The 22,321-nt window shown below is 40.5% G+C and overlaps 1 protein-coding gene across 13 annotated transcripts in view; it reads left to right on the top strand.

The window, feature by feature from the left end:
- The window catches only part of stk33 (serine/threonine kinase 33), a 168,508-nt gene that overhangs the window by 25,899 nt on the left and 120,288 nt on the right, over positions 1-22,321 (top strand). For 3 of the 13 annotated variants that reach the window (XM_087996538.1, XM_043705842.2, XM_087996545.1), the window contains exons 2-4: positions 15,202-15,297; positions 16,011-16,329; positions 16,449-16,489. In XM_087996538.1, the coding sequence (XP_087852664.1) occupies positions 16,221-16,329; positions 16,449-16,489 (150 nt within the window). In that variant the 5' untranslated portion in view covers positions 15,202-15,297; positions 16,011-16,220. Of the gene's footprint in view, positions 1-2,336; positions 2,359-13,334; positions 13,407-14,458; positions 14,537-15,201; positions 15,298-16,010; positions 16,330-16,448; positions 16,490-22,321 lie in introns of those variants that run through there. The other 10 variants (XM_087996539.1, XM_043705848.2, XM_087996540.1 and 7 more) reach the window with 8 other exon arrangements.

Here is a 22,321-nt window from a genome sequence, read left to right as displayed (position 1 = left end):
ACTTCTGGAATCCTAAACCAGTGGAAATAGTTTATCTTTATCTACACTATCTTTTCCTGTTAATATTGAAAATTTTGATCAGATAATCCCTTAACCTTCTTAATTCTGGCGAATATTGGCCTAATTTATATAATCTCTCCTCAAACTTAAACCCTGAAGTCCAAGTATCATTCTTGTAAACCCTTCAAAGCCAATATATCCTACCTAAGAAGCTTCCACAAGTAAAGAGTGCCAAAGATTCAGAGCTAAAGATTTGAATGAAGTAATTTCCCCTCACCTCAGTCTGAAATAACCAGCCCCTTGTTTGGATACACTGTCCCTGCGTTTCGAGTTTCCAGACCAGTGGAAATAGTCATTCGGCATATAACTATAAGCAGAATTGTACATGCTTCAGTAAGCTAAACTTCAGAGAAAATAGGTCTAATTTACTCACCTTCTCACCATAGGGACAACCCTTTTATCTTCAGGACAAATCTTTTTAAGTCTTTTTCTGTGGCCAGTGGACATTGGTGGCTGGCATTTGGTGCCGTCTCTGATTATCCTTAGTGAAGGGCTTTTGTGATGACTTTAAAGGGCAGTTAAGAGTCGACTATATTGCAGTGAATCTGGAATTACAAGTAAGGTAGCAAATTTTCTTCTAAACGTTGTAGTAAACCAGATGGATATTAAGCAACTTTCCCTGTGTGCTACTGTGCATGTCACCCACCAGTTCTGATGTTCAGCATATGGCATTCCAGTTTCAGACATCCTTGCCATTCACAATACTCGAAGCCATGTGCAGCTGGTGAGAAAATTAGATGAAATACTGGTAACATTTCATCTAAACCCTGTACAATTCTAGCAAGGCTTCCTTAATCTTGGATTCTGGATTAGTGGTGCTGGAAGAGCACAGCAGTTCAGGCAGCATCCAAGGAGCAGCGAAATTGACGTTTCAGGCAAAAGCCCTTTCAGTGTCCCTTCCCAAAGGGTTTAGGTGAAATCAAATCTGAACACTGTGTGCAATTTTTATCTCTATCTTTAAAGATAGATGTACTTGGATGTGGTGCAATGAAGGTTCACTAAATTCAGGGAGAAGATGTTGGTGCACTGATGATGTCACTGGACTAGTTATCTAGAGGTCCAGGCTAAAGCTCTGGGGACACGGGTTTAAGTCCTAACAAGACAGCTGGTGGAAGTTGAAATCAATTAATAAATCTGGAATAAACTAGCGCCAGTACCAGTTTTCCCTTTTACTTGACTTATTGTACCTGCCTCATAACATTGTATTCCTTTTCCAAGTCACTCTGATAATTAACAGTTACATGTTAGTGCGTTTTGAGAAGATTTGTAGCTCCGGCTGAAGTTCTGGATGTAGGTTTGCTCGCTGAGCTGGAAGGTTCGTTTTCAGATGTTTCATCACCATACTAGGTAACATCATCAGTAAACCTGCGGATGAAACACTGGTGGTCTGGCTCACTTTTTTATTTATGTGTTTAGGTTTCTTTGGGTTGGTGATGTCATTTCCTGTTCTTTTTCTTCGGGGGCATGACATTCCATCAACTCTATCAACAAACACATTCTCTTGGATCCCATTTACCACAGGAAATGGCATCATCACAGGAAATTACATTACCAACCCAAGGAAACCTAAACGCATAAATAAAAAGCGAGTCATATCACCAGCGCTTCATCCAGAGACTCACTGATGATATTACCTAGTATGGTGATGAAATGTCTGACAATGAACCTTCCAGCTCAGCAAGCAAATCTACATCCAGAACAGTTACATGTTTCACACCTTTTCAAAAAAAAGTTCCAGTTTTCTGTTCTCCTAACCAAAGTGAATTAACTCATATTTCTGACATTATATTTCATCTACCATCTTGTTACTCACTATTTTAACCTGTCTATGACTTGGAGGTGCATGTGTTGGACTGGGGTAGACAAAGTTTTAAAAAAAATCACACAACTCCAGGTTATAGTCCAACAGGTTTAGTTGGGCGCGCCACTCCTTCATCAGGTGGTTTTGGAGGATAAGATCATGCTCTCAGAATTTATAGCCAAGCAAGTCCAGTGTCATGGAGTTGTGATACATTAAACAAGCTTAGATTAAAACTTTCATCTTTTATACTGGGATTTCTGTTCTTTTGATCTGTAAATCCCAGAGCTTCTTTTAAATTACATTCTCAAGATAGCTCAGGTTTTTAAACAATAAGTGTGAAGTCTGTCTGTGTCCCAATGCTACGTTAGACCAACAAATCTCCTCAACGTGGTCTATCTCATACACTGCAGGCAAGGATGCCCTGATGCATGGTACATTTGCAAGACCGAGCAGACACTATGACAACGGATGAATGGACACTGCACAGCAATCACCAGGTAAGAGTGTTCCCTCCCAGTCAGGACATTCGGCCTCGGGCCCTCGGGTGACCATCCTAGAAAGCAATAACGCAGAGTGGCTGAGTAGAAGCTGATAGCAAAGTTCGGTACCCATGGAAATGGCCTCAACCGGGACTTTGGGTTCATGTCACAGTACATGTGACCTCACTGCATTTTTAATATATATATATATATTATATATATATATATATATATACACATGCATCCCGACATACTCTCTCACCCCCACGCAGACCCTCTTTCATATGCACACACATACACTCACACCAACACACACACCTTCTCACATATACCCCATCACACTCACACAAACACACACACACACACACACACACTTAACCAAGCTTACTCACGCACACACATACACATTCAATCTGTCACTCCTACATGCGTGTACACAAATGCTTATGAGGTGAATTTGTTTTTGCAGAACATTTATTTTGCTCAAAAGCTGCATAAGTCCATGTAAAACTCTCTAAAACTATACAGAGGATTTGTCAGTCTAACATAGCATTGGGACACAGACAGACTTCACACCTATTTAAAAACCTGAGCTATCTTGTGAACGTAATTTGAAAGAAGCTCTGGGATTTACAAATCAAAGAACAGAAACCAGCGTATCCTAGTATAAAAGGTGAAAGTTTTAATCTAAGATTGTTTACTATATCACATCTCCATGACACTGGACTCCTTTGGCTGTTAATTTTGTGAGCATGATCTTAACTTACACAACCACCCGATGAGGGAGCAGCGCTCCGAAAGCTAGTGCTTCCAAATAAACTTGTTGGGCTATAACCTGGTGTTGTGTGATTTTTAACTTTAACCAGGCCTGTGACCAGTGGAGTGCTACAAGGATTGGTGCTGGGTCCACTCCTTTTAATCATTTATATAAATGATTTGGGATTGTGAGAGAAGAGGTATAGTTAATAAGTTTGCAGATGATACCAAAATTGGAGGTGCTGTGGACAGCGAAGAAGGTTACCTCAGATTACAATGGGATCTTGATTAGATACACCAATGGGTTGAGAAGTGGCAGATGGAGTTTAATTTAGATAAATGTGAGGTGCTGCATTTTGGAAAACTAAATCTTAGCAGGACTTGTACATATAATAGTAAGGTTCAAGGGAATGTTGCTGAATAAAGAGACCTTGGAGTGCAGGTTTATAGCATTTTGAAAGCAGAGTCACAGGTAGATAGGATAGTGAAGGCAGCATTTGGCTTTCCTTTATTGGTCAGAATATTGAGTACAGGTGTTGGGAAGTCATGTTGCGGTTGTACAGGACATTGGTTAGGCAACTTTTGGACTATTGGATGCAATTCTGGTTTCCTTCCTATAGGAAGGATGTTGTGAAATTTGAAAGGGTTCAGAAAAGATTTAAAAGGATGTTGCCAGGGTTTGAGGAGTTGAGCTATTAAGTGAGGTTGAATAGGTTCAGGCTGTTTTCCCTGGAGCATTGGAGGCTGAGGGGTGACCTTTTAGCGGTTTATAAAATCATAAGGGAAAAAGGTAGGGTAAATAGACAAGGTCTTTTCCCCGGGGTGGGGGAGTCCAGAACTAGAGGGCATTGGTTTAGAGTGAGGGGGTGAGATATAAAAGAGATCTAAGGGACAACCTTTTCATGCAGAGGATGGTACGTCTGTGGAATGAGCTGCCAGAGGAAGTGGTGGAGGTAGTACAATTGTAACATTTAAAAGGCATCTGGATGGATCTCTGAATAGGAAGGGTTTGGAGGGATATGGGCTGAGTGCTGGCAGGTGGGATTAGATTTGGTTGGGATATCTGGTCAGCAAGGATGAGTTGGACTGAAGGGTCTGTTTCTGTACTATACATCTGTATAACTCTATATATCTTTGCAGTATCTCTGGGTCCTCATTATATTCAGATGTTTGCATTATAGATTGAGGGTATTCAGATCATCATTTTCAAAATGGTCAATAAAGATGTGACTACATTAGTTCAGTTTTCCAGCTTTTGGCTCATAGCGTGCAAGTGAATATCTAAATACTGCTTAAATGTAACGAGAGTTTCTGACACAACTACCATTTTAAGCAGTGAGTTCCGAAGTCTCAATCCCTCCTAAGTGAACAAAATTTCTCCTCAACTCTCCTTTGAGTTACCTTAAATTATGCCCCTTGGTTATCGACCTCTCTACTTATGGCGGGGGAAGAAAGTGCCTTCCTTGACACCTCATTTATCTCAATATCTTATATGCCTCTATCAAATCCCCTGTTAACCTTCAAAATGCCAAGGAAAGCAAACCCAGTCTGTCCAATCTTACCTTAAAGCTCTGACCCTTCAGCCCAGACAGCATCCTGTAAATTCACCTGCATCCTGTCTGATGCAATCACACCCTTCCTGTAATGTGACCAGAACTGCATGCAGTAATTCAATTATGGCCTAACCTGCATTTTATACAGTTTCTGCATAATGACTCTGCTAATAAAGGCAGATATTCCAAATGCCGCTTTGATCATCTTTGTAGACCTGTGGCTATTCATACCAAGGTTTCTCTGATCATCATTACTTTCCAGATTCCTACCATTCATTGTGTATTCCTTTGCTTTGTTAGCCCTTCAAAAATGCATTTCCTCAAATCCTCCTGTAGTTTATGGCTATCCTCCTTACCAGCCTACCAACCTTTTTATAGTTGAGTGCAAATCATTTGTGTACACTACAACTAGCAACAGACTTTCAGTCACAGAAACTACCTCCACCATCTCCCTCTATTTCCTATTTCTTAACTAATTTTGGACCAACATGCTACATTTCCTTGGAGCAAATTCCTTACTAAAGTTTATGTAGACCCTACCAAATGTAGTGCTTCTGGTTACCTCCTCAAAAGATTCTGTCAAATGCCACCTTACCTGACTAAATCTGTGCTGAGTATCCCTGATTAATTTGTATCTCTGAATGCAAATATGTTCTATCCGGCAGAATTCTTGCTAATAACTTGCCAGCCACCAAGGTTGCACTGAGTTGCCTGTGATTTCCTTGTCTATCCCTTTGTCTCGTTATTTAAAAAAGACAAATATTAGAACCTGAACACCTTTGACCTCTGATGCAGTCCTTTGATGCCTCACCAATGGCCAAAGAGGATTTTGAAAGTACATTTGGGGCTCTTGATATTTATATTATCTCCTTCCCCAGTAGCCTGGAATATGTCACATATGGGTCTACAGATTTATCCTCTCTAGGCTGCTAAACCCTCTGACACCTCTTCTCTCAAGTTTTTCTAATATCTCACAGTCCTACATCCTGATTTCTATACTGTGTTGTCTTATCTGGCAATATTAATTGAAGACTGTGCCCATGTCTTCTGGGTTCATTACCTGTATGGTTCTGAATAGCCCTGCTGTATCTTTTTTCAACTAGCATGGAGTAGCAGAAGCTGTAATGCAAAGATTAGAACAAATAGTCTTACTGCAAATTCAACCCAAACTCTGGGTCAGATATGTGAATGACACCTTTGTAATCATTAAAAACACAGTAATAGAAAACACACACTGGATCATCAACACCACACTCACAGGAATCAGATTCACTCGAGAGGAAGAAAAGGACAACTAACTCCCATTCCTAGACGTGATGGTACAAAGAACACCGAACGGAGAATTCACCACAGGTATACAGGAAAGCCACACACACAGACCAAGTCCTGAACTACGAAAGCAACCACCCCAACACACACAAAAGAAGTTGCATCAAGACACTGTTCAAAAGGGCCACAACACACTGCAGCACACCAGAACTGCAAAAGGAGGAAGAAGAACACCTCTACAATGTATTCACCAAAAACGGATACCCCCGCAATTTCGTCAACAGATACCTCAGGTAAAGACAACGGAATGAGGACATGCCACAACCCAAAGGACTAGCCACGTTACCATACATCAAGAATATTTCTGAACTGAAAGCCAGATTACTACAACCACTAGGACTTATTACAGCACACAAATCAACAGCCACTCTCAGACAGCAACTCACCAGGACAAAGGACCCGATACCCAGCATAAGCAAAACCAATGTGGTGTACAAAATCCCATGCAAGGACTGCACAAAACACTACATAGGACAGACAGGAAGACAGCTAACGATCCATATCCATGCATGCCAACTAGCCACGAAACGACACGACCAGCTATCCTTAGTAGCCACACACACAGATGGCAAGCAACATGAGTTCAACTGGGACAACACAACAAGCCAAACAGAGAACAGCCAGGGAATTCCTAGAGGCATGGCACTCATACACAGATTCTATCAACAAACACATCGACCTGGACCCAATATACCGTTCACTGCAGCGGACAGCTGGAACCGGAAGCAGCAGAGAAACCACTACAAATGCCGGAGGGAACAACACAGAAGCGCTTCCATGGGAGGCTCCCAAGCAGTGAGGATGTCACCTAGACAGGGGACAAAACGTCTACAACACAAATTCCCAGCTCGGCGAACAGAACCACAACATGGAGTAGCAGCACAATGTGTGGGCTCCTCTGTCCAGCAGCCCGAAGATCATCTAGTCTGTCCACTTTACTTTTTAAAAATATTTCCATTGTTATGATACCTTACCTTTTAATGACTTCAGCTCAAGACATCTCCCAAACCAGGCTCTGCAACAAGGTGGCTTTTAATGACTGGGAATGGCAGTACAGGCCTAACGTCTGGCAGGCAGTCTCTCGGTGTGGCACTTTTGTCCAGGAGGGGTGATCTTGGCCCAGAGTGGTATCCTTGTCCCAGATTAGAGGTCTTGTACCATCGTTGGAGGTCTTTTTCAGTGGCTTTCTGATACTCCAGTCCTGTGTGAAGGTCTAGTCCTGGCATGGAGTTCTCAGCCTTGCTTTGGAGGTAGCTTCTGGGTCTTCTAATAGCCTAGCGTGGAGGTCTCCTCTCAGCCTGGCGCTGTGTGCAGATTCAGCTTGGTTTCCTGTACACCCTGCACCCAGGATTCGTTAATCGAATTATGATGAACTTGTTAATTTTTTTCTTCTTATTTATGACTTCTTCCATCAATTTAGGTGCTGTGGTGCGACGACCAAGAAAACTTTTCACTTATATTTAGTAAAAATACACATGACAATAAATTGCCTTGTATTCTATCTCCAGTTTCTCTCTCCATTATAGATTTTAAAGAAAACACTTTCTGGATTTTTCTTTATTCTACTTGCTAATACTTTTTCATGCATGTCTTTTGTTTTCTTACATTTCCACTGTGTCCCATATCTCTTTCTCCACAACAGCAATAGAAATTGTAAATACAGGAGGCCCCAGCTTTGCTCCTTCAGATGCTCCACTAGTCTCAGTAGACCAAATTAAAAATGGCTGTACTTTTTTGTGACTTCTTACATCCTGTCCAACCTATTTCTATCCATACAAATGCGTTTCAACAAAATTCCATGAACAAATTAAAACATTCTGTGGTACACTATCAAGTGCTTTGTGGCAATCCAGATACATTACTCAACTTTTTTTCAGTTTCTACCCTTTGTCAAAACTGGATTCCAATTCTGGCTTAATTTTTGTCACTACTGAGCTGAACAACAGGAGGTTACACGACAAAGTGATTGCATATGGACATTTCACAAAGTTAGTTGTCATTGAAGAGGCTGATAATTGATGTCTGAAAATTCTGCTCTGTTCTGGGTACTAAGAAACGATAGAGGAATTTGTTTTTTCACCACTTTCTAGGGTGACTGGAAAATGTGTGAATGCGACTTTTATATTGGATTGTTATGCATTATCAATATGAATATTTAGTTTAACACTATATCAGTTCAGCAAATCTTTCACTGTCATCATTAGAATTTTGCATTATTGCCAGTCAACTAACAAGCTTGGGTAGATTTATAACAAATGTTATTCTCTAACTTCGTCTGTCACCCCAAGTACCTAGAATCTCTAAAACGATCAAACATTGGAAGTAACAAATGGAAAAGGATTTACCAGCTGAACTTTTGCATGCTTTTATAATGGAAAACAGTATGTGACAATACAAACTTGCCTATCACACCCGAACAGATACAGTCTGAGTTGTCTTTTCTTCTTGCTGCAACAAAATCACAACTGGTTTGAACAAAATGTATTCCATAGCTTGCACTTATTATTTACAAAAAATATATTTCCATCTGTTTAGTAATACAGATTAATGTTTCTTCCATCTCTTATTAATTTATAAGTATCTTTATATTAAATTCTGAGTTTATGGAATAACCATATTAATCATCTTGGGAATTGTAGCAACATTTCTGTGAACAGTTGTTACTTTGGATATAGTAATTTCATTTTTGGCATGTAGGCAGCTGTATTTTTATATAAAATAAAACAAAGAACTGTGGATGCTGGAAATCTGAAACAATGGAAATTGCTCGTGAAACTCAGGTTTGGCAGCATCTTTGGGGAGAAAGCAGAGCTAATGTTTCAGGTCTAGTGACCCTTCAGAGCTATTAGTAGCAAAGAAAAGGGGCATAGAGGGTGGGACAGTGAGTTCAGGGGAGAAAGGAGTAAGTAACTAGGTGGAGATGGAGCCCAGAGAGACAGAGCTAGGTAGACAAAAGGGTAGGTAGTGGTAAGGCAGGAGACAGAAAAGCTGATAGTGGGGACCATAAGTAGGTGAAAATGACTTGGTTGTGCTGAAAGCAGCCCATGTCATGACAGGCCAGGGATACAAGGATGGGTAAAAGACATGGTGTAAGGTGTTCAGGTTCTAACATTATCAACATAATCTTGAGTCCTAAAGACTGCAAGGTTCCCAAGAGGGAATTGAGATGCAGTTCTTCCAGGTTGTGCTGAACCTTGCTGGAGCATTGCAGCTGTCCTGAAATAGAGATGTTGAGCAGGGAGCATTCTGGTGCAGTGAAGCGGCAGGCAACCAGAAGATCAGGTCATTTTTATGGACTGATAATAAGTGTTTCGCAAAGTGTTCACCCAGTCTGTGTTTTGTCTCCCTCGTGTGGAGGAGACCACACTGTGAGCAGTGAATACAGTGGACGAGATTAAGTCATCTGATGAGAGATGGATGTGTAACGGGATTGCCTATCTAAAGTGAAGAGAGACAGCTGATGTTGGCAAACTGGAAAAATCTGAAACTGTCATTAGAAACTCAGATATAAGTGGGAAGGGACTGGATAAAGGGGAGAAAAAGTCATGTCAAGGTATGAAAGATCCACCAATCAGGACCAAGCAAAAACAGTGAATCTGCCTGGGCAGTCCTCTTTATAGACTTGGGAAGAAAGCAGAAGTGGGCTGTACAGGATTGGGGATTATGAATTTGGAGGTGTGTTGTGGGAGATGCCCAGATAAAATTAGATTAGTGGCAGTCATGGACTAAATAGCCTGATATTTGATGGTGGGGTCATGGTCTGGGAGAATTAGGAGGAGGTGGCAGAGAGCTGGTGCTCAGACTCCATAATATAGAAGTCAGTTTGCCACACAACAATAGTATCACCCTTGTTGGCAAGCTTGATTACAAAGTCAAGGTTGGATCCAAGAGCATGGAGTGCAGCCAGTTCAGAGGGAGATAGATTCGAAAGGGTGCGATGGGCAGCGAAATTAAAATGACCAATGTCACATCAACAGTTCTCCTTGAACAGTTAAAGTGCAGGTAAAAGGCCAGTGGGAGGGGTCTAGGTGGAGGGAGGGTGTTGGAGGCAGGTAAAGCGGTCAGTTGGACAGGGAGAGGATTCTTGTCCAAAGAAATTGGCATGGAGGCAAAGGCAACAGAAGAGGAGTTCAACGTCTTGTCATGCCTGAAAATCATTGAAGTGGGGTGTGCAGAGGAATAAAACTAAGACCTTTTGCTGAGTATGGAATGTTAAGCTTCAGAAAATGAAAGATCCGAAGGGATAGTAAATACTGACGAGGTGGGGTTAGGAGAAGGGAAGAAGATTGAGAGCAGAGGAGGAGTGGAATGATCCAGAGGGGCATGGTCACCTCTGAGTTGTTGAAGCTTGCTTTCCTTATTGCTTGAAAGGAAGAAAAAAATGTCTTGTTGAAAGTCAAATGAATCAGAGAATGAAATGGAACTGAGGGGGCTGGCCAGATCGGAGATAGTGTGTGGTAGTGCTGATGTAGAGTGAGGTTGAGAGTGTGCATATGGCGGTTCAAGGCAGAGTGTGGATCTTAGGATGCAGTGAGAATGGCTATTGGAGGAGCATTGTACATCCCAGGAATACCTGTGATCTCAGGTAGATTTTTATATATATCTTTTGTACCTTTACCGTGTTTTGTTCTATAAACTATGTAACAAAAACCAAACGTTAATCTTTTATTTAGCTGAAATCTTGATCAATTGGCTGTGAATGTGTGTAATTGAGTGGATTTACTCAATTTTTATAACCCAGCAGCAAGTCCTTGAATATTTTAGAATTTTAGATTATTTACAGTGTGGAAACAGGCCCTTTGGCCCAACAAGTCCACACCGACCCGCCGAAGCGTATGCCATCCAGACCCATACCCCTACACCTACCCCTACGGGCAATTTAGCATGGCCAATTCACCTAACCTTAAATTTATCGTAAATTTTTATGTTTCACAGTTTTGCTCCTGAGGTTAACAGAAACATGATGTCTACTGACTCAACTTACCCACACTATTCCTCTCTGTCACAGACAAATTAGCTAAAATCTATTTCAGTGCAGGATTTATGTTTATTTATTGAATTGATGCTTTGGTTAAAATGAGGTCATGAAATTGCAGAGATTTCTCTGTAACTGCAATGGTGCTTGGAGTTGGTCTCCCTGAGGTGATTTTCTCTCATAAACATAAGGCAGAACCAGTATAATTCTTTGGCTGACTAATGCATTGCAGTTTATTTCCAGCCGATGAGTGAAGGTTATGATGGTTTATAATGCTTTTGCTTTATAATGATGTGTCTTATGATCCTGATCCACAGGATCCTGATTAAGGAGCAGCGCTCCAAAAGCTAGTACTTCCAAATAAACCTGTTGAGTTATAACCTGGTGTTGTGTGATTTTTAACTTTGTCCAACCCAGTCCAATATCAGCACCGCCACATCTTTGGTTTTCCTGATTGTTTTTGGGGTAAATAATCTGCAGTTCTTAAACCAGTTTTGGTCACATCACTACAGGGTAAGTGCTTCGGAGTTACATTTCCTGCTACGTTTCCTGTGATACCTCAAAGGTCCACGTGCAGCAGTCTCTTCCCGATTGGAAAGTCAATGCATGGCATCCCAATTGACATGAGCAGAGCCACTATGCAACTTTTTTACTTAGAGAGAACATTGCTTCTGAGTCTCTCTCATTCTGCCTCAAAGGGAGGAACTGCTGTGATACAATAGCATGTTAATGGTGCTTGTTCACTTTGACTTGCCATAAGTTCAGATAAACTTTACCTTTGTTCTTGAATGAAACATAGAAGCAAGCTGTTTGCAAATCCCAACCCTAAATAATTAGACATATGAATTTCATAAGTTGTAATTATCCATACATTAATGAGGTTTCTTGAGTTTTGGATTTTATTGGAAGTAGATGTCGCAAAATTCACGTGATGTATTGTCAATTATCTTAAAATACACAACCACCTGATGAAGGAGCAGCGCTCCGAAAGCTAGTGCTTCCAGTTAAACCTGTTGGACTATAACCTGGTGTTGTGTGATTTTTAATCTTAAAATATTTTAAAAGCAAGCTTTGAAGTTTAACCCAAGCCTGTACTTTGCATGGCAAAAGAAAATGACTGTTATAATGACAGCTTGGCCTAGCTGCCATGTTCACATCGCTTTCATTTGATTGCCTGTGCCCATGGTATACTTTTCCCCTCTTAAAAAGTGCAGATTGTCTTTAAATTGCTTTATAGCCACACGATATTTACACCTCTGATAAGATCAGCTGCTAGGCAACAAGCAACTAGTGTCTAGTGCTGGCCATTGATGTATTGTGATGTTGATGACCTCTGAGCAATTTGACTTTTTATCTCAGTTTGTGATTAGGCTTAGAATGAGTACACAGTGTGAATCTGGGCTGAAAACCAAGTCTAAACAATGCTTTATCCTCCAATATCATCTTTGACTTGGTGTCCATTTTGTGCTTTCACTCCTGCAGTCATGAGACATTTTTTACCATTAAAGGAGCTACATAAATGTTATTATTGTTTGAGTCTGTCTTTGCCACATACAGTTTACTTAGGAACCAGACCTTTAGACAAAATTAACAATAGGGACAATTATGCGAGTACCGTTAAAATGACCTCAGCCTTGAACTGCATCATTATCAAGCCACCTCAGAAGATATATATGAAGTTACTCAATCCACAATTCACTGGAGCATGAAGAATGTGATAGATGTTTTGTTGGCCAGGGCCAGCTCTTTCATCACTTTCCCCATGGAATATTGCCAGTGGCATGAAACAGCAATACAGTCTCCCCAAAGGGCTTATCATTATAATGGCAAACAAATGATTTTATTGATCTCTGTCCCTAAAACTGTAAATGGTTTACCATATTGCCATTGTTTGCAAATAGCAGACTTAGTGAGAAAGCTTCTAGTCACATTCCACGATTTATTTGGATGATTCTTATTGAGGAAATATTTGAAAGTAAAAGTTACATTTAATTTTGGCATTTTGTATAGAAGATTATATTTTCATAGAAGCTGTGTTCTATAGGTAATATTTTCCAATAGACTAAAGCTTGTACATTTTAAAATCTGTTGGAAATCAGACAAAACACTTGATCTTTGTTATTTTTGGAGTGTTCTTTGAATTCTGTTATTGAGGAGAGATAGTGATTGTAAGAGACAGGTTGAGATAAAGTTTGTCCAGGTTTTTGTTTGAAATAGGGTGTCTGCAAAGGCAATAAAATTAATGAAAAGGAACACCGGAAATGCTTTCACCGATGAAAACAGGTTAGAAATGCTGGAGAAAGACCAGAGTGAATATTTCAGTACAACAGTCCTTAAGCATCTTTGCTGAATATCTGTACCATTTTTCTGTTTTATTTTAGCTTCCCAGCATCCACAGTATTCTACTTTTAGAAATACTAGGAAGTTTACTTAGAAATCATTGTTTCCGTCAGGTAAGTTTTTTGTTCTTTCCCTTAGTGCTTTCCTTTTGTGATGTGCATCTTCTGTACTGTTAGAGTACTTCTGTACTACTTCTATGTATGTCTCTATTGTGAGGAGGAGGTGATGTTTTTTAGGATACAATTGAATTTGGGTCAACTCATATTATTTTAGAAAAAATGTCAGTAGTATTAATATTTGCAAAGCAGAAAAATGCTCATGCATATACAAAAGGAGTTGAATAGCTACTTGATTGCATCCTGCATCAGAATAGGTTTACCAGATGAAAGTATCTTTGTGGACTGCGTTCTGCAGTCCTATTCTGGGTTTGACCATGATAATTTAACTGAGTCTTGAAAATCTTGCTTTTTTTTTGCATAATCTATGGATTTTAGGAGAGTGTATTCAATTGATGCTACTGTGAGGAACTTTACCCTCTTCTAGGATGCAGATGTTTTTTGCATCTGCTGTAGCATACATCTCAAGGGTAGCTTTGACAAAGATTCTTTCTCGATCTCCTGTAACGTATTATCACTGGAACAGAACAACTAATACATTATTCAAAACAGTCATTGAAGGACACTGAAACTTCTTGTAATTTTTTTTTGAGACTAGCTCCTTCATAAATTTTGGAAAGCAAAGGACTTCTGTTTAATGGTAGCCATGAAGTGGAGGTGCCATGTTGGACTGGACTGGACAAAGTTAAAAATCTCACAACACCAGGTTATAGTCCAACAGGTTTATTTGGAAGCACTACATTCGGCCCAATGAAGGAACTGCACTCTGAAAGCTTGTACTTCCAAATAAACCTGTTGGACTATAACCTGGTGTTGTGTGATTTTTAACTTCTGTTTATTTGTTGTTTTTAAAGAAACGGTGCTAAGAGTTGTGATTCATAATCAATTAGTTGTTGCTGTTGTAATAGGTTGTATTTGCTTTATGGAAAAGTTCTGCTGCTTCTAATTAAATGTAATTGTCCCTTCAGCATATTGATCTCCTTATTCCCTGGAAGTTGAACAAGACATATTTATGCAAAGTCATGCCCTGCTAATTCTTTCTTGTGTAGAAACATCATATAGACCATTTGAATTCCTGAATTACGCTTGAACTAGCTGAACAAACCAGCAGCAGTCATTCGATCTTGGTGAGGAAAAAAATGTTGTAGATGAACATCTGCATGGGAAAAAGAATTATTGCTAAAGTATGATATTGGTGCAATTATATTACAAACTTTGCAAATTCAGTTTGATTCTTAATAATCAGGATACAATAATAAAAAAAAGTTGGTAGCAAAATGTTTTAAGTATCTTTGAGGACAAGAACTCCATGTAACATTGTTTGTTTGATCTTATTTGACGTGGAATAGCTTCTGGGGGGGTCTATAGTTGTATTGTTAAATATTGCTAAGTATATAATCCCAATAAATCAGTTGTGTTAAAAAAAACTTATGTCTGTTAAATAATGGCATGTATTTTTAAAATAAAGCTAGTTATAACACTATTTAAACATACTGCATCTTTAAATTAATTATTAGTGATTATATTTAATGAGACATGTACAGTAAGCGCAAATGATGATCAATGACTGAACTGACCCAATTTGTCTTGAGCAATGACAGTTTAATCAGGGAACATGTTGTACTTGCATGTGGATCTGGTATCCTATGTCCAGAATAAATGATAAGTTGTTTAGTACATCAAATTCATATTGGAATTATACTCAAGAGTAAGTCTGTATTGCGCCTTTATTCAAAGCCATCAGTCATTATTGTTATTGCCTAATATTCATTGTTGCCCTTTTTCTGTATAGATCTGACATAATGACACACAAGTTACAGTAGCATGGCTGTGAGTTTCATTGTTAGACATACCTCATATTAAATCAGCGTCAGAAGAATCCAGTTTGGTAAGATTCAACATTTTCTCAAATGTCCTTTAATTGCTGTAAATGTTTTGTTAGAAGCAAGTGATAAGTTATAGACTGCATTAATTTTGTATTTAATTGGATCTTGATGCTTTGTGTAATTGATATGAGTCAATGCAAATTAGCACAGGTCTCCAAAACATATGTATGATCACATTTTCTATGAGAATAAAATATAGTTTAGATTTGTTGTATTATTGAATGGCTTGTATTGTCAGAATAATTCAAAAGCAAGAAGTTATACTTTTTGGTTGTGTCATTATGTACTCTCTCCAGTAAATATTTAAGTGTTGTCCTCTCTTTCACCTCTGTTGGTCAACCCAATTAAACTAATTGGAAGAATGAATTTGCAAATATATACTGTCAGTTCAGCTATAACATGTGTTTCTTTGACACAAATTGACTATAACGTGATTGAAGAATTTAGACCATTATTTGTAGAGCGCAAACTTTCCTTACCTGTAATGGCTATAATGTGATTCTGGCGCCGTTAGATTAAATGGTGCTGCTATTATGCAATTTTCTTATACCATGGGGGTCGCAAAGGAATGGAACTATCGAGTTGTATTAGAACCGACTGTAGTCCTTTCATGTCCTGATGACATGTAAGTAACTTCACAATGAGTGAACCGCGGAAAGAGTAACAGGACTGTGTTACGTGACCCTGATCTTGGCAACTATTATACCTTTTGTAGTGCATCCCTTCTCTTCCTGTGGTGTCTTGTCAAGATGAAGCAGCATTAACTGGTGACATTCAGGAGCTGTGCACTTCACCCTAATTTGTCACATGTCACTTTGGATCTGTGATGGTGCTGATACATTGACCTTGGGTGAAAAGTGGACAATAAATTTGAAGATGATGCAACAGCTTAAAGTAACCATTACCTGTGAAGATAAACAGATTTATGTGGCAACCAAGAAATAACAAGCAATTACCAAGCATCACAACCCAAAATACTCCTGTGAACATTCTAAAAATGAGGAGTTTGTTTCCCATTTGGTCAGTCTTCAAAAGTGAGTTGATCAGTCAGTGCCATTTTTAAGATAATGCTGTACACTTTGCAGGAATTTTTGCAGTGTATGCAGCCATGCATATGTTTTGTAATGTATTTTTGTTATCCTATGCATTACAGTTGCTTATTATCTTCAAGGTGATCTGGAGGCCAGAAGCAAGGTGAGACACGTTTTCTTCCTTTTGACCACTATCTCTGGAGCTGTGAACCCTGTACTCCAACTTAAAAGCAGGAGGCTGTTGATACCAGATCAGTTTGAGACACCTTTGGTGTGAATTATGTGTCACTGAGACGTGCTACAATCTGGTTTTGTGTAGGTTGCTGGTCATTTTGATGGGATGCCATGCATATTGGGATACAAAATGAAATGGTAAGCATCCCACTTGTACAGTGACTGATATGTCTTCAACATAGTCTACCCTGAACAATTTCTAGTTTAGGTGCTGGAAGATTACCAAAGAACAATACCAATTCTATGCTATCACAACACTTTTTCTACTCACTCAGTGAACACTTAAACGCTGCAGCTGGCTACACTTCTGTTACCACTAAAGAGATTTGTATGATGAGCAAGGAGCTCTGCCCTATCTAAATATTGCTATATATTCAGGTCAGATGACTTCAATGTTATGCTCATAATTCTGGTTGAGAAGGGCCATGCAGTGTAGTGTAGTGCAAGAAGCCAGTTAAGGTAGTAAGAAAATATGTCTGCTGCATTAAATATGGCTGCAGTGCAATTATCCATTTCTTTTTGTCCTATTCTAACACTACATACTCTCCTGCTGTTTCAGCATTGACTCTTTTCTTCATGTTGCTTTTGTTACCCTTTTGTGGAAAGAGTGTGCTGATAAACTAGTCCCACTGTTCCACAAGCTGACATAAGTGTGTGAGTACCCAATTAAATGACCAAGATGATCAGTTTGTTAAATAGATTGCTATTCAGGACAGAAGTAATTCACAGCAAGTTTTGTCATTAACAGAAAATAACTCTATTAATTGTAACAAAGTTATTCTTTAAAAATGGCATAAAATGGACAATTAATTTACTACCGTGCAACTTAGGTTTTACCCCTTTTAAAAACCCAAGTGCATTTTATTTTTAAAAATTTTATTGAAAAATAGATTTTTTAATATTACAACAAATACAAACAACAATTCAAAACAATACAAAGAAAGAACACAAAAAGGTTTAAACCGAAACTGCCCTCATGTACAAATATATAAATATATTTTAAAAAGCGCAACTAACTACTTAACTAAATAAATAATAACTAACAAATTAATAAATAATAATACAGCTCAGCAAAACAAAACACTACATCTCGAATATTGAGGGCATTAATTTTCACATATTCATACATTCGCAGCTCCCCCCCTGTCTGGATATTGGACTCGTAAAGCACAATTGTTAAGGTTATGTAAAAGCCCTTATTAGTGTGGCAGACAAATCTGTGTCCAGGTATTCCAAAAAGGGCCACCATGTCTTGTAGAAATTCTGCTTTGTGGTGTACCATATTTGTAAGAAAATCCAAGGGGATATACTCCATAACAATCTTTCACCAACCTGACAGGCCCGGAGGCATTTCAGACACCCAAACTATCAAGCTATTCTTTCTTGTGCAGAAAGTGAGGATGTTGAAGCGTTTTTTTTCCTATGCGCATCTATAGGGAATACACTGGGCTGGCCAACAAGACGAGAGATCGGATCCTTCTCCACCCTTAAACCCAAAATCCCCTCCATTGCACCTGCCACAGCACTCCAGTATTTTTGAAACCTGCCATAGGACCAGGGACAATGGGTAAGAGTGCTCGTACTAACTTTACACTTGGGGCATGTTGAAGACACTCCTGGTTTAAATTTTGACAAATGATCTGGAGCCAAGTGGACCCTGTGGAGAATCTTCATCTGTAAAGCATGGGTCCTATTGCAAATTGATATCTTTCTTGCGTTTTCCTAAATATCTTCCCATGCCTCTGAGGAGACATCAATGTCTCTCCCACACCCTGCAGAGTCGATCGAACTCATCTGAGGGGCTGCCCCTCAGTTGATAATGTAGAGTGCTGACAGAAAGTGTACTCTTAGTGCTGAGCATCATCTTCTCTTTGTCGGATTTGTGGGGATCAGTCAAAAAACGAAAGAAGTTCCTTTTAGATAGCTCATATTTCTGCGCTAACTGACCAAAAGGCATCCTTGTGTCTCCCTCAAATTAATCACCCATGCAAGACACACCCCTAGATGCCCAATGTTTGAATCCTGAATCCACCATCCCCGGCTGAAAACTCGGCATACCCACTATAGGTGTAAGCGAAGATGTTTTGACAATATTGCCTTCCGTCTGCCGAATTGCCCTCCCTGTTTTAACAGTATTGACAACTATTGGGTTATGGCAATATTCCCTAACTGTCCTCATTTTGTCTAAAAACAGCAAGGTAGTAAGGCGGCACCTTGCCTGAGAGGTTTCAATATCTAACCATATTGAAAGAGGGTCCCCACAAGCCCAATTACTCACTTAAGATAAAAGCGAGCTCGGTTGATAGTTTTTAATGTTCAGGAAATCCACTTTAGCTAATTTAATAAAGGGCCGCTTACGATGCCGGATAAAAGAATTGAATGAGCCATTTAGTCTCCTGAGCGTTTGCTTATCGAAAATTAGGGGGAACATTTGTATCGGGTATAACAAATGGGGTAGAATATTCATCTTTAATAAGAGCTATCCGATGTAATATTGAGACGGGAAGCGCCTCCCATCTTTGAAGATTTGTTTGATTTTGTCGAATAATTGAACAAAATTAGCTTTAAATAATCGATCAAGAGCTGGAGTGATGAATATGCCCAAATGCATAAAACTCTCCTGTGATTACTTAAATGGGAATCGGGATTCACCCTCAAGACCTAGCACCTTCGTAAGACCACCCATAGGCATAGCCTCGGACTTTGCAAAATTAATCTTGTACCCCGAAAAGGTGCCTAAAGAGCTGATGCATCGTATTAGGCAAGACTCTGAAACTGCTGGATTTGACAAAAAAATGAGGACATCATCCATATACAACAAAATCTTACATAATTTTGACCCCACTTCAATATATATTGAGAGCTGATGTACAGAGGTACCTCGATTATTCGAATGAGATGGACGGGTTGTATTTTGTTCAGAAAATTGATTATTCGGTTAATTGATTCATTGCCTCTCCTCTGGGGCTCAGAGTTTTCTGAAGTTTCCTTTTTCCTCGTTCAGCCTGCCTTGCACCCTCTCTCTCTGTCTCAGGGTTTGTTTCTGAGCAGCGACACACTTGTGTGTAAGGGACCTGCAGCATTGCCGAAGCCTCTTGCATCCCGCCTCCCCCACCCCCCAACATCAGTTCAATGGGATTGACACAGCGAGCACTTGCTCAGTCCGCTCCCCAGTCAGGAGACGAGGCAATAGCACACTGCACGCAAGCTGCTGTCCCCACCCTTGCCCCATGCCCTCGTCTCCTGCCCCGCTCCCTTCCGCCCCCACACACCATCTGCCCCCGTCTGCGCCCCGAACCCAGTCCAATCCTGCCAACCCCCAACCCCCCAACTCCGCCCCCCCCACTCCTGTACCCATCCAGCCCCAACCTTCATCTGCCCCCCCACCTGCATCGCCCAACCCTCTCCAAATCTGCCCCTGTCCGCACCCCTGCACCCATCCAACCTACCTGTCCCGCCGCCCGTCCATGCTCCTCCACCCCCATTTGACCCAGCCACCCTGCCCATCTGGCAGCCCCCTGTCAGCTCCTCCACCCCCCCCACATCGGGGCAGTTGGACTGGACACCAACAACAAGACTGTGGTTGCCTTTGGGGGTGAGTCTCAAAAAAATGTGCGCACGCGCTCACACAACACTTGACTGCAACCTTTTGACAAGTTCCACCTTTGCCCTCAGGGCAATGTTGGAGAATTTATCTGGGGAAGGAGGATTTAGGGTACACCCCTGTGTAGAACTCCAGGCACAGTGTGGGGAGAGAGGGAGGGAGGGCGGGTGGTCAGTCATTTGGAGATGGTGCCTGTGCTCCCATCGATGTCCAGGACTGTTCTCGGCAGCATTTCAGTAAGTCGAGTTCACTTTTAATCTTTGTAAACAAAAGACGCCATCAGTGTTGGAAACACCTCTTTGGTGTAATGTTTCTATTGGGACCTTGAGATCTTCTTCAGATAACCCGAAATTCGGATAATTGATATTCGGATAATCAAGATTCTTCTCTATTGGGATCCCTACGAATGGCTGACCTGTCCCCACCATTGTAAAAAGCAATGGTGAACAGGACAGGTCGGCTGCCCTTAAAAATACTAAAATTGCTTTATCGTACCCCATTGGTGATGACCGCAGTGAGAGGGTCACTCTCGAGAACCTTTACCCATCTTATAAAAGCTTCGCCCAAGCCAAACTGCTCTAGAGTATTAAAAAGGCATAGCCACTCAACACCGTCAAATGCCTTCTCTGCATCTAGAGAAATCACCAATCCCTGTATTGACTGTTTTTGACACACATGAATGACATTAAGCAGCCTCCCTACATTATTGGAGGATTTGCAGCCCTTTATGAAACCAGTCTGGTCCTCTTTAACAATAAAAGGTAACACACTTTCCAGCCTTAACACAAGAGTCTTAGAGAGGATTTTAAAGTCAACATTTAACAATGAAATGGGCCTGCAAGAAGCACAGTCCTCTAGGACCCTCCCTTTTTTAAGAATAAGTGAAATATTGGCCTCTCTTAGAGATGGCGGGAGATGATCGTGAGTGTATGAGTCATTGAACATGTTGAGCATCGGGCCTGACAATATGCTTAAATTCCTGATAAAATTTGTTGGGATGTCTGTCAGGACTGGGCACCTTTCCATTCTGAAGCTGTTTCACAGCCTCCTGCACCTCTTGCTTTGATAAGGAGGGATTGTGAAAAGACTGTTGTTCGAGGGTCACACCTAGAAGGTCCAGATCCTTGAAAAAGGACTCTATTTTGGCCCGCCCCTCCTCACAAACCTCAGTTTAGCATAATTTCAGAGTAAAATCTCTGAAATGCTGCATTAATTATTTTAGAATCACATAATAGGTTCCCAGCACCTTCCCTAATCGACATAATGGCTTGAGGGGCACTGCTTTTCCTGGCAAGATATGCTAGGTACTTGTCTGATTTGTCACCATACTCATAAAACCCTTGTTTTGCGAAAGTAAGTTCCTTTTATGCTGTCAGCGTGAGCACGGAATTCAATGCAAGTCCAGCGTTGTAATCCTCTGTAGCTTGGCCAGTGAGGCCTGTCAAAGTAAACCTTCTTGGCTGCCTTCAACCGTGCTTGGAGGAGACATTGCTACTCACCCTTCTGTCGCATCCTACTGGCAGGGTAGGAGGTAACTAACCCCCTGGAATAGGCTTTGGCAGTTTACCAAAGGAGGGACGGGATACTAACGAGCCTGAGTTAATGTCTAGGAGTGCCCGAAACACCTTAGAGAAGTACTCCACAAATTTATTATATTTAAGGATAAAGGGATCCATTCGTCAGTGCCTCTATAGAGTCCCTAATCTTAACCCACAGGTACACTGGAGCGTGGTCAGAGATGGTAATATTATCAATTGTACAAGATGCCACCAAGTCCCGGGTTGCCATGGAGGTCAGAAAAAAATCAATCCTGGTGTGACATCTGTGTGGATTGGAAAAAAACATAAAATCCCTGCCTGTAGGATGGAGACGCCTTCAGACACCCAACAACCCTATCACACAGAAGCAATAATTGTTTAGTTTGTACAGAGGGTATCTGGGGGCTTTTGGGCAACTTGTCTACCGTGGGATCCATGAGACAATTAAAAGCTCCCCCTATGATGAAATGCCGAGTCTCGAGACTGATCAATTTAGAGAACGCATCTACCAGAACCTTGAGGGAAGGGCAATAAACATTTAAAACACCATATTCTTCCCTGTTTATCAGGGCTTCGAGGATTACAAACCTCCCGTGTGTGCCTTTAACACACTCTCTAG

This window comes from Chiloscyllium plagiosum, unplaced genomic scaffold, assembly GCF_037043375.1.
Source record: "Chiloscyllium plagiosum isolate Xiang-an unplaced genomic scaffold, Cpla_swu_hap1 HiC_scaffold_18, whole genome shotgun sequence".
Taxonomy (NCBI): domain Eukaryota; kingdom Metazoa; phylum Chordata; class Chondrichthyes; order Orectolobiformes; family Hemiscylliidae; genus Chiloscyllium; species Chiloscyllium plagiosum.
The sequence above is the reverse complement of the archived record's forward strand: the minus strand, read 5'-3'. Positions and strand labels throughout refer to the sequence as shown.